Source organism: Primulina eburnea, unplaced genomic scaffold, assembly GCF_022965805.1.
Source record: "Primulina eburnea isolate SZY01 unplaced genomic scaffold, ASM2296580v1 ctg55_ERROPOS1863358, whole genome shotgun sequence".
NCBI classification, from domain to species: domain Eukaryota; kingdom Viridiplantae; phylum Streptophyta; class Magnoliopsida; order Lamiales; family Gesneriaceae; genus Primulina; species Primulina eburnea.
This window is the reverse complement of record NW_027331348.1, coordinates 67,839-80,226: the sequence shown is the minus strand read 5'-3', so window position 1 is coordinate 80,226 and position 12,388 is coordinate 67,839. Positions and strand designations below refer to the sequence as shown.

At 34.8% G+C, this 12,388-nt stretch overlaps 2 protein-coding genes across 4 annotated transcripts; one reads left to right on the top strand and one right to left on the bottom strand.

Annotated features, from left to right (window-relative positions):
* Positions 1-158: 158 nt before the first annotated feature.
* LOC140821404 (SNF1-related protein kinase regulatory subunit beta-1-like) lies at positions 159-2,864 on the bottom strand. The gene is made up of 4 exons (XM_073181883.1): positions 2,534-2,864; positions 1,530-1,705; positions 1,211-1,373; positions 159-627 (listed from the first exon to the last, which is right to left on the bottom strand). Exons 1-4 carry the CDS (start codon positions 2,753-2,755, stop codon positions 307-309), a joined length of 882 nt encoding a protein of 293 aa, XP_073037984.1. The 5' UTR covers positions 2,756-2,864; the 3' UTR covers positions 159-306.
* Positions 2,865-7,388: 4,524 nt separating this feature from the next.
* On the top strand, positions 7,389-12,064 carry LOC140821400 (CBL-interacting serine/threonine-protein kinase 3-like). Of its 3 annotated transcripts, none has more exons than XM_073181878.1 (15): positions 7,389-7,538; positions 8,849-9,083; positions 9,210-9,272; positions 9,341-9,412; positions 9,585-9,692; positions 9,801-9,881; positions 9,998-10,051; positions 10,133-10,258; positions 10,362-10,451; positions 10,582-10,704; positions 10,790-10,900; positions 11,002-11,115; positions 11,216-11,272; positions 11,349-11,423; positions 11,519-12,064. In XM_073181878.1, exons 2-15 carry the CDS (start codon positions 8,913-8,915, stop codon positions 11,591-11,593), a joined length of 1,320 nt encoding a protein of 439 aa, XP_073037979.1. In that variant the 5' UTR covers positions 7,389-7,538; positions 8,849-8,912; the 3' UTR covers positions 11,594-12,064. The 3 variants fall into 3 exon arrangements, with proteins under 3 accessions (XP_073037979.1, XP_073037980.1, XP_073037978.1); XM_073181879.1 differs by lacking the exon at positions 7,389-7,538 and adding an exon at positions 7,560-7,678; XM_073181877.1 differs by lacking the exon at positions 7,389-7,538 and adding an exon at positions 7,673-7,890.
* Positions 12,065-12,388: the final 324 nt, after the last annotated feature.

Below are 12,388 nucleotides of genomic sequence, written 5' to 3'. Positions count from 1 at the left end.
GGCAATAAAAGCTGATGAGAGGTATTATCTTCTAAATTCAGCCATTCTCCACTTCACACCTTAAAAAGACAATTTTTTTTCAAAGCCGAAGCTGCTCAAGACTAAAGACATAGATGCCGATTTAGTTCAAATAATAAAAGAACAAATAAGAACGATAGGATGCAAGTGATTTCTCATTGCTTCTGTAAACCAGATATACCGTAAACAAAACGACATAATGTACAAGAGGCAAACATTAGTAAAGTTTATACACAGTAGCATGATAAGATGATTGCCAAAGTAAAGATTTAATGAGCAAGAATAGTATCATCTCTTGAGTGGTTTATAAAGGACAACGGTCACATACTTGGATTGGAACCGATGAGTCAGACCTAGAGCAACAACAGACTGAGACAAACATCCTTTCTCTACAAATAGGTGGTTAAGCTCCACATGCTGGGGTTTCGACGAAGAAGTGGTCTCTTTACAGTTTTCAGAGTCAAACACAGTTGATTGGAGTTGTGGTGGAACCAACATTGGATCCTTAGCAAAATCTTCATCTCCAGGGAAAGCTTGACTGTAGCTGGAGTCCGGTGATGGGGGAGCTTCAAACTCTGCCACACTGTCAAGGTTTTCCGGAACATAATTCTGTAAATTTAACAAAGAAACTGTTCAAGAAAGAGCCAATTATGGTCTATGATCAACGCCTTAATTAGCTAGCATTGCTACAGACAAATATTTTATGTATTAATAGTCAGAAGAGGGCAATACTGAGGTATCTCATTTAAATTTCCAGTAAATTTGTACTCTTTTCTAATAAATTTTTTATTTACTAGAACAACGTTTGCCTAGACTTGCCCACATGAATCCTCTGTGTCAGTATTTTCTTAGAAAAATAAATATGCAATGAGATTATTTAATTTTAATTATATGAGATGTTCCTACAAAGTTTCTGTCAAATTGGAACATGAGAGCATTACTTTACAACGCCGGTAGCATCTCAATTTCTCTAGTATATCAAGAGTTAACTTTCTAGGAGACAACTTTTAGCCGCAGCAGAAAAACACAAAGCATAGGAAACACTTGTTTGGACCAAATAATGCAAGTTGCTGTGCAGGAAGCTAATGCACTTGAGCTTTTAAACATTAAGGACAAATGAAGGCTAAATATTAATAAGAATTTCTAAGACAAGCCATACCAAGTTATATGCACAAGAAGATTATTCACTTACATTGACATCAAGAAGATTACAGCGACGACCCATCTCATCAGAGTCACACGGAAGATCTGGAGCATATTTCACTTCACCATCCACAATGAATCTGTAACAGTATATACCTGGTGGGAGGACCAAGAGAATTGAGTGGTCTTTGCCTGATCTCTGGAGTATTTTCCTGCATGAATCCAGATTTTGCTTCAGCATTTAAAGCCATCCTACTAGGAAGCTAGTGAGACAACATACTGATTCATGATGCTTATCAGACATCATAATAAATTGACACATGAAAATCTCACAAATGAATTAATTATGGCTGAGTGATGAAATATACCTTGACCTCCAGTTGTCCCAAGACCCTTCCACGGATACATTGCTTCCTCCAAAACTCCAACTAATTACAACTGGCATACCTTGTTCAAAGGGGTGATCAACAGCTCTCTGGTATCCATTCTGCCGCGATGGGTTGAATGAGGGGCCATTATCCCTTGGTAGAGGATCTACTGGAGCCTGCCATATTGTAGAAAAACATCAAACACATAATATAAACTAGCCAAAAAACCACAACACACAGATTTTCCAGAGAACAAAAGCTAAAGTTTTGGATGCTGAAAAAAGATGACACCAATACCCCAGAAACAAAAACAATATCAGCAAATATCTCCCCTTCCCCAACTAAACACACTTCAAGATATCGATGATAAAGATATTGTAAAAGGATACGATACATGTTTCTATGCAAGCAATCAAAATTACATACAAGCTTGTATTCGGTAACACTCAAATCATTTTCTCTACAACTGAGTAAATGTATTTCGGAGCCGGATGTATAATTGAACAGTTACACATTGAATAAGCTACGAAAAGTAACGATCACCAAATATCGATGGAATCCCATCATGAAACTCACTTTCGATCATTGCATTACCGATCAAATTTAGCATATTTGGCTCTTCATGCATGGACCATCTAAGAGAGAGAAAATCAGGTGGAATGTACCAAACTACAGTTCAAACGTTCCTGTCTTCCCAGCACAATCAATCAACGCTGACCATTTGCGCTGATTACAACTAAATAATTTCGCTCGTAGCCATTTAGCAAATCAAATACTTTACTGCCGCAACTCACTAATTAACAATGACTACTTTGCGATTGCGATATCGCTCAAAATTTGTCAACTTACAAACTAATACGGCAGAAATAAATTCCGGTGCATGGAAACGATGCATTCCAAAGGTTCTTAACTTGTATAGACACATACAATACACAGAGGCGAGCAAATACACACGTGAATACGTTCAATGTATGTATAAGAAGATAAGGAATCAAAGAACGCACCTGAGAGGAAAACAAGAGCGGGGATCGAGACTGACGCTGATCATGCGTAGGAAATCTGAGCGTTAAATCAAACGAATCCATGCGCTCATTCGGATCGTGTACCGGACTCCCAGACGCCTCATCTCCGCCGCCATTAGGACAGCCTTCTTCTCTACCATTCGCATTCCCCATCGTTCCGCCAACACAAAAATCACAATACAGTATGTATCTACATGTAAGCATACGCAGAGACGGAAATAGCTTGTCCGGGAGTGATCGCCGGAGGCAGTTTAGGTGGAGAGGGAAGGATATAATCGGGAAAATGACAAAACGGTGACTTTGGGAAGGATAGATTCGAATGACGTGGGATGATCTGCACCGTTATATTTGGATAAGTATTATATTAGCAAAAGAAATCTGGCCGTTCACTATTTTCTTTAGTTTATTGACTCATTAAAATGAGCGAGGCCGTGACTCGTGTGTCTCATGTCTAATTTGTTATTTGTTAGAAAAAAATTAATAATTAAATCAAATAATAATAATAATTAATATATCGATATTATATTGTGCTATAATATTAAGTTTGACGTTCTTCGAATAAATATTTTAGAGGAAATTAAAATATTTAATTTTATAATTTTTTTTTAATTTATTAAAAATATACTCAAGTCACTTTATATTTTATATAAAAAAATCTAAACAAGTTTTTTTAAATCGAATATCTCTTTTAAATTGAAAATAATTTGATATTAATTTTTTAATATTATTTGATAAATTAAAAATAATATTAATATATATAATATGTGTGCATTTTTTACTAATATATATAGAATAAGCAAAATCGTTCCTACAAATGTTATTTTAAATTAGAAATTTATTTATGTTCAAGTGTATTAGTGTAATTTTTTTTAAAAAAATAAACTTCGAGCCAGCCCTAGACATCATTTCCAGAATTCTATAAAAATCCATGATTTAGATATTTTCTACAATCCTTCTCCAAAAGCGAACAAAATGTTGAATTTAATAAAATATTTTTATTTCATTCACTTCAAGAAGCTTCAAAACTGTTCCAAAAATTTATGAAATATATATATTTGTGGCATTTACTTGAAAAAAGTTGAATTAAATAAAACAATTTTAAATTCATTGACATCAGTAAAAAAAATGCATGCTGAGCATCTGAAACGAATTGCTCAAGAGTTAGTCTCCTATGAGAGCGTCTCAGGATCTTAATCTGTGAGACGAGTTCATCCTATTTATATTCACAATAAAAAATAATACTCTTAGCATAAAAAATAATATTTTCTCATGGATGACTCAAATAAGAGATCCGTATAACAAATACGACACGTAAGACCGTCTCACACACGTTTTTGTCATTGCTCAAAAGCAATCCGGTCGCATATTTCGTCATCTCACGCAAAATCAAAGAGCAATTACTACAATACGAAAAACCCACTTGATATTTTTTCCGTTGGATTCAACAAATTCCAACCATTTCATCGGACCAGTGGCCTCCAGCATGAAATCCTCACTCAATCACAGCTGGAGTTGAATATCTTAAAAAAAAGCTAGATAAATCACGATGGACAATTCTCGAATTATGTCGATTCTGTATTCTACCGTTTCTGTTCATAGATAATATTTATCAATATAATGGCAACTTCCGTCCCGGCTGCGCGGAAAGGAAGCGGCTTGGGTTCGGCCACTGTTGCAGATGCAGAAGAATACAATTCTTGTGCAGCAATGGCGGTTCTCTGGGATGTCGCCGGATCGTCGAAACAGACTCCACCAGACAGATCCATCCTGCATGTTACGGATTTGCCTGTCAAGAAGAGAATCCAACTCATAAACCAGGAGGCCGCGGAGGTCCAAACAGAAACAAAGAGAATCCAACTCATAAACCAGGAGACAGCCAAAACCCAACCAGTGTGCGACATTTGCAACCGGACTTTCGCCAGTTCTCGATCCGTGGCCATCCATAAAGGCCACCACATAAGAAGGTATAGGACTCGCATGCAGGAACAGGGAGCTGCGGAAAACCCTAACAACAGGATGAACGAGCAGAGGCAAGTGACTGCGCGGGGACGCCGGGAAAGCAACGACCCTTGTGCTCTACATGAATGCCGGAGGAGTTTTGTCGCCGGCCAGGCACTCGGCGCCCATAAGTGCCACTCTACATGGACACCTGTGGAGCAAGAAATAGTGAATAACTTTGATCTGAATGAAGTCCCTCCACCGGAAGAAGAAGATAGCCTGGCCTTGCCATGGCATTGTTGATTTCATAATTTATACATCCATTTTTGTCATGTAAACTAGTGAAATTAAAGAATGCAAAAGTAGTTCTAAAATTACCCACGATCTTTTATATCTGTCCGCTTGAATACTAGTTTTCCTTGAATATCATTACAAATGATCTTGCGTTCGAGGGGGTTTTTCATTCTTTTCTTTAAGTTGCCTTGTCCTGAAGGATAAATTTCGATTATATTTTCATGGTTAATAATAAAAAAATAGATGAAATTTAATGTATAACTTATTTATTTATACAAAGCAGAATCGATTTCAATTGTCTATATTAGAATTGAACTTAAAATCCATCGTAATTAATACAAAACATTATATAAACATACAATTATAAATTTAACATTTATGATCTTGTTTATTTAAAATTAAAAACAACATTTAAATATATTTGAAAAACATTAATCCAAACATCATACTTATTTAAAATTATCTCATGATCATTATGTGATAATGCATGTTTCACGTAAATTATAGTAATTTCGTGGCTTTATGTCCACGTATGACAAGGATAAGAAGATAAATTTTTCCAGAAAAAAAAATTATTATTAATAAAATAAAGTACACCATTACGGAAAAGCGTGCCACAGAATATAGCCAATACTAGTTGGTTTGCTGTCCAATTATTCCAAAATTTCATGGATATGTTTTGACTATTCAACGTACGTGGAAAGCTTAAAATCATCCCTGGATTCTGTAATAAGCTTAAAACATTTTCAAATTATATATCTAAAAGTACATGTAAATGTGTAATACATCAGATCGATATGGTGATACATTTTTGGAATTTTATTGAGAAAATTAGTAAAATTTTCGCACAAATTTTATAAAATTTGAGTTTTAATTTTGTGACTGGTCAAAATATATATGACGTTAATATAATAACTTTTTTTTGTTTCCGTTTGTTTGCCCTTTTTTTAATCCGGACCCAAATCCGAATAACTCTATTATTTCAGGTTTGAGACCGAGAATAAAATATAAACCGGAACTATCAGAAACCCGAATTATCCCTATCCGTGCTCATTTTTACTTCAGAGAGTGTCCGAATTTGTGAAATTTGTTTGCCTTTGATTAAGAGTTCAGTTATTTGTACAACACTTCTATAACTAACATAATTTGTAAATTATTACACTAATTAAAGAATTATCGTGCAGCGACCACTGCTGATTCTATTGTCGTAAAAAAAAAAAACTTGATAAGAAGAGAGAATCCGAGTCACGAATGTGGTGATTAATTAAATAGTCAAATATGGTGAGCCTTTTTCTACAAATTGCACAATATAATATAATAATACCAATAATTATTTATGCAATTAAATGTAGAAACATCTTCCTCGTTTTATTTATATTTATAATAATAAGGTCTTCACGATTTCAAATTGGTAAGAGCACCTGCTAAATTAGGTCAATACTAGAATATTCTGGATACGACTGGCATATCCTATTGACACTGGTGGGCATGGCATACCCTATGTGGCACGATATCGATACAAAGTGATGAGTTGTAATTGTTGATTTATTTCGAATTATATTTTCCACAAAATTAATTGTAATATTAATTATGCATGGTTAATAGAAATCCCTTGGATTGGAAAAAAATTTTTTTTAAATTAAGAATATAGCGTTTTATTTATTGTATATCATAAATGTAAAAAAAAGACATTTCTCTTGTAAATATCTCAGTAGATTGGGAATTTAAAAATTTTACTTAAGTAATTTATTATGAATTTTTTCATAAATATTTGTCAATATCTCAAATTTAAATCGTATGCGTGGCCCATCGGAATAAAAGTTCATGTGGATAAGAACCATGTCCAGGTCGCAAGTATTATGGTGTAAAAAAAGATACATATTCATTGGTGTGCACTAAGTAACTAACTTTGGGTCATGGTCTGTTTTAAGATATTAATAAATGTAAATTATGTTATATTAGTCAAGGTAGAGTTTTTGTCTACTTTTTAGTAAAGTTAATATGAGATCATTTTTTATTTTTTATTTTCATTTATTTTTATTTTTTCATTTAACCTCACTATTTCTTATGTTATATTATGATCTATTTAAATATATCAAATAATATAAAAATATTACAGCAGCAACGGTGGCGTCGGTGACGTGTATTTAAAAGGGTGGGTCTCATGAATACCGCAATATCAAATTGTGGATGTGATCATCTATCACAATAAAAGTGCTTGAAAAAGTAAGATTTTTTTATGGATGACCAATAAGAGATGTTCACAATAGACCGTGGGACCGTCACGTTTTGTCTTAAAAAAAGTTATGATAGTTTTTATTTTGAAAGAATATATACAATTTTTGATTTTGTTGAATAGTCTCTGTGAACGGTCTCAGATTTTAGTGATACGGGTCAATCCTTCGATATACACAACAAAAATAATATAGTTTAATATAAAAATAATTAATTTTCTAAATGACAAGTAAATTTTTTCGCAATGTTTTGTTTTTGTTTTGTAGCTAAGTTTAATTTTTTGAGTAGAAGGAAAATGATCGCAGTAGGGCCGGCCATGAAAAATCAACGAAAGAAGATGGGTTTTGGAACATGTGACTATCCTGTAAGCTCCCCATATTATCGTACGGTTTTCAGTCACGCGTCCCCAGCACCGTGTATAAACTGTAAATCTTACCTATTAATTTCCATCCACAATAATAATTCCAGCTGACAAACCGAACATTCCGTCTTTCATAGCTGAATTATTGCGTTGAACCAGGTATGGCGGTGATTGTTTACCTGTGTTGAGATAAGTTGTGGCGGCGAATCTTGTTTTCTTGGATTTTTTATTCCATTAACTACGTGTGATTTGTTGAGTCTTGAAGGCCATTTGCACCCGCTGGCCAATCCATTTTCGGGGTTCGTTTTATTTTCTGCAATTTTAAATCTTGGTTCTTGAAGTTGTTTTGACCCATTTGGAATCCAAGAGCCACTTTGCTTCTCCGGCTGATCGAGCTTTAAGTACCGTGTTTGTACAAATCCGATTATATCTCTTTTGTCTCATGTCGTTTTTAGCACCCGAATCGTTTGGATCGCGGCCTTGCCCGTGTCGGTGCTGAGCACGAGTAGATGTCAGTACTTAGAAAAGTGTTCTTTCAGACAATACTTGTTAGTTTTAAGATTATATTTTTCTGTAAAAATTATATTATTGTCTCATTCTTTTGTTAGACTCGAAATTGTCGATTGACTTGTGAAACTGGGTGTACGGATTCTTTGGGTTTGGTTTGGAAATTTCTTCCTAATTTGAGGAAGGGAGCTAAGTTTCAGTTGTTTTTTCTCTCATCTTTTGTTAGATTTGGAAGTTTTGGACGAGGTCTGAGAGTGGTTGCATCCCTATGGGGAATCTTTAAGTTTGGTGGAAAGCTAAAATGATTTATTGCTAATTGAAAATGGATTTGGTTGTGATTTAATAATGAATTTCTTGTCTTCAATTGTAGGAAGTAGATTCCACTCCCATTTTTTTGTTTATTTTACTCATGGTTGGTTTTTTGGTGCTGTTTTTTCTAATCATTTGTCCCACTCTGTTAGTCATTAATAATATTAATTAATAAAGTCATTGATTAAGTAATATGTAACTTTTAGTCTATCATTACGTACATATGTCTGTTAGCTCGTGAGCTGATCACTGCTTTCAATTGCATTTAAGATTCAAGTTTTGTCTGTCCTGTGGAATTCAATTGTGTAAAGACTATACCAAAAGAATTCCGAGAAATCTTGTTGGGTTTTCATTTCCAGCATATTCTTCTTCATGTCTGTGACAGAGCTGTGATCAAGTTAATGGTTCCCGTTGAAGGAAGAGTCTACTTTTATTAGTGTAGAAAGTTTATTCTTTGAATTTGATTGTATAGTAAATTTGTGGACAGACTTAGCCGGGGGATCTGCCCGAAACTAAATTGTCATTTTTCTAAAAATGCAAGTTATACCCACCAAAATATGTTGAGTTCCTACCTCAATCCATCTGGCTCCGAACTCTTGTATTGTTTGATCTGATACTTTAAAGGGTTTGAAGATGGCGAATTTTATGTGCAGGAAGTTCTTGTTAAAGACTGCTATCGCTGAGCGCAGAACAAGTCTGCGGGAAAATCAGTTGCGGATGAGTCAACCCAAAATTAAGCGCAGAATTGGGAAATATGAAGTTGGAAGGACAATCGGTGAGGGAACATTTGCAAAAGTGAAATTTGCTAAGAATTCTGAGACTGGACAACCAGTGGCTCTGAAGATTCTCGACAAGGATAAGGTCCTGAAGCACAAAATGTCTGAACAGGTAGATGTCACCTATGTGCCTTAGAAGGCATTACAGTTTTCTTGTAAAGTTACCAATTATGATCGATCAAATATTGTTCTTTTTGTCATGGTGGATCTGACATATTTTTATGCACAACTTTGGCAGATTAGGCGGGAAATCGCAACAATGAAATTGATAAAGCATCCCAATGTCGTTCGCTTGTATGAGGTCAGTATCTGTTTCTTGATTTCCCTCTCTTTCTATCCACAGGAACTTATATTCTTGTTTGTGTTCAGGTTATGGCGAGCAAGACCAAGATATTTATTGTCATGGAATTTGTTACTGGAGGAGAGCTCTTCGATAATATTGTAAGATTCGAGCTTATTTCCACCACACAGCAAGCATGTTATAGAAAATCATAGTTCGATGATTCGGTTGTACTGCCGATTATCAAATTTCTATACTTTATTGTTCGAACTTTTGTATTTGGAATTATTTTTTCTTGATTGAATCTGGAATGTTATGTTTGTAATGACTTAGGCGAACCATGGACGGATGAAAGAAGATGATGCCAGAAAATATTTTAAGCAGCTCATTAATGCTGTTGATTATTGCCATAGTAGGGGAGTCTTTCACAGAGATTTGAAGGTAAGTGAATTTTGATCACTTAATTTTATCATGAGTTTATCACTTGATTTGTCATCCATAATTTTCGTTCAAAATTTCTTACACTTGACATTACCTTATCTGGAATAGCCGGAAAACTTATTACTGGACGATGCTGGGAACCTAAAAGTTTCTGATTTCGGATTAAGTGCTCTATCTCAAACAGTCAGGGTAAGTATCGGATTCTGATTATGAAGTTCGCTGCATCACTCTTTCACGTTTTACAATTCATAGTTGTTCCCATTCCCAAAATCAGCTGAACAATATTAAATTTCATTATTTGCCAGGATGATGGTTTACTGCATACTACTTGTGGAACTCCAAATTACGTCGCACCTGAGGTAGGATTCGCGAATCCCACTATCTTACCATTAAATCACATTTTATTTATGTTTCATGGTTTTATTCATGGATTTTAATAGGTCCTCAATGATCGAGGCTACGATGGAGCAACTGCAGACTTGTGGTCGTGTGGAGTCATACTCTTTGTCTTGCTTGCAGGATACCTGCCTTTTGATGATGCAAATCTTATGAACTTGTATTCAAAAGTAAGTAATATGTGCAATTTAAGTGCCTTGTTAATCGTTTATCATAATGCCCGAAGCATTTTTTGTTCTTGTTTTGATCATTTTTGTTATGACACATATCCAGATATCTTCTGCCGAATTCACTTGCCCCTCATGGTTTTCCTTTGGTGCCATGAAATTAATTGCTCGGATTCTTGAACCAAATCCCTTGAAAGTGAGTATCTTGAAAATACTCTTTTTTCAGGCTTAATTTGTGTTGCATCACATTTCAACTTATTTTAGCGATTTATGTCATCTCCAATCTCTTTTATGTTCATGTGAGCTATTATGAATTTTTTATGCAGCGTATTACTATCCCTGAAATATTGGAAGATGAGTGGTTTAAGAAAGGCTACAAAGCACCGATATTTGATGAGAAAGAAGATACAAATTTGGATGATGTTGAAGCTGTTTTTAAGGATTCCGAGGTGAGATTGTTACACATAAGTGACTTCTCCGCTCTTTCTTGATGAAATCAATATTCTAAGTCATAGAGCTTTTTCTTTTTATCAGGAACATCTTGTGATGGAGAAAAAGGAGGAGCAACCGACGGCAATGAACGCCTTTGAGTTAATCTCCATGTCAAAAGGTCTCAATCTTGGGTATCTATTCGATGCAGAACAGGTTGAAACTCTTTTCTGTTGCATTTTTTGTTACTACAGATGTGTAACATCATTGGTAGAAATGTTTTATTTGTTCTTTTATTGACGATACGTCGATGGCAGGAATTTAAGAGGGAAACAAGGTTCACATCTAAACGCCCTGCCAATGAGATTTTAAAGTCAATCGAACAAGCAGCAAAACCACTTGGTTTTGACGTTCATAAGAAGAACTACAAGGTAGTGATAGTGATATTTTCCTGATAATTCTGGTACTTGTACTGGCTATACCCCCATTAAACGAATCTTTTTGGCACTTTTCTTTCTACTATTTTCTCAGATGAGGCTTGAAAACATAAAAGCTGGAAGAAAAGGAAACCTTAACGTTGCTACCGAGGTACACTTAGAAATTATTACCCATTTTTTGTCATACAATATTCGTGTTTTGTAATGCAAAATGTGGATTAAAATAGGTCTTTCAAGTTGCCCCTTCTCTGCATATGGTTGAAGTTAGAAAGGCCAAGGGAGATACCTTGGAGTTCCACAAGGTACACACTGAATTTTGCCTAACTTTCACAAGACAGCACCTATATATTTTCCACATTCGCTTGAAATTTCTGATCCTTTTAGCGTTTTATCGCAGTTCTACAAAAATCTGTCTACCTGCCTCGAGGACGTTGTCTGGAAAACCGAAGAGCAGATGAAAGAAACAAATTAGAGACATTGCACACCAGATGAGGTACGTGCAGGGAGACTTACGTGATCAAAAGGCAAAATGCGTCTTGCAAGAAGGCCGGACACATTCAGAGATTGGACTCGAAAACTCATCTTTCCTAAGTGACTGAGGGTCATATATCCATTCCTCTTTTATTGTTTATAGTAATTAGTAGTTGTAGACGAATCATGGTCTACCGTTCTTCCGTCTGAATCTCTCTTAGAAGGGAACTTTTTTCTCCCGGGAGGGATATATACATTGAAGAGTTCGTTTTCCTATGTCTCTACCAAAATCCAAGGCGTGGTTTAATTTAGTTGTATTTTTCTGTCAAATATTTATTCTCCTTTAAACCGTGTGTGTGTGTTCATTAGAGGAATAATTTTGGACAAGGGTCTCCATTTTGGTGGTTCTGATCATTAATATGTATGCCTGTTGCATTTAAATTAATAATTATATTATGACTTTCAGTCCTTATTATCTGGCACAAGAATGATCGTTTTTTGATATTATGTTTAATTGATGAGTATTATTTTAATAGGGGACACGATGTCCACCCATCAAGATTGATGGACAATAATAATTTATTTTATATATTTATGTAATAAATATCGATTTATCAATAATGTGATATCTAACCTCAGGATTGTATGCAAGTCAATTTTGGTGGGACTGAATACAAATAGATATTGAATAATATGATAATTTTTAAATTTGTGGATAGAATAAAATATAGCTACTTGTTATGCATACAAATTACAAACACAGAGGTGTATATGTATGACTAAATATTTTTAGTTA

Excerpts from the sequence above, each read along its gene's own strand:
- LOC140821400 (XM_073181877.1), top strand. Across the intron at positions 9,693-9,800 it reads TCTTTCACAGAGATTTGAAG|CCGGAAAACTTATTACTGGA; the intron begins GTAAGTGAATTT and ends TATCTGGAATAG. Across the intron at positions 10,452-10,581 it reads TTGAACCAAATCCCTTGAAA|CGTATTACTATCCCTGAAAT; the intron begins GTGAGTATCTTG and ends TTTTTTATGCAG.
- LOC140821404 (XM_073181883.1), bottom strand. The coding sequence starts at position 2,755 with ATGCTTACATGTAGATACATACTGTATTGTGATTTTTGTGTTGGCGGA. Across the intron at positions 1,374-1,529 it reads TGGGACAACTGGAGGTCAAG|GAAAATACTCCAGAGATCAG; the intron begins GTATATTTCATC and ends GGATTCATGCAG. Across the intron at positions 628-1,210 it reads GTAATCTTCTTGATGTCAAT|AATTATGTTCCGGAAAACCT; the intron begins GTAAGTGAATAA and ends TTAAATTTACAG.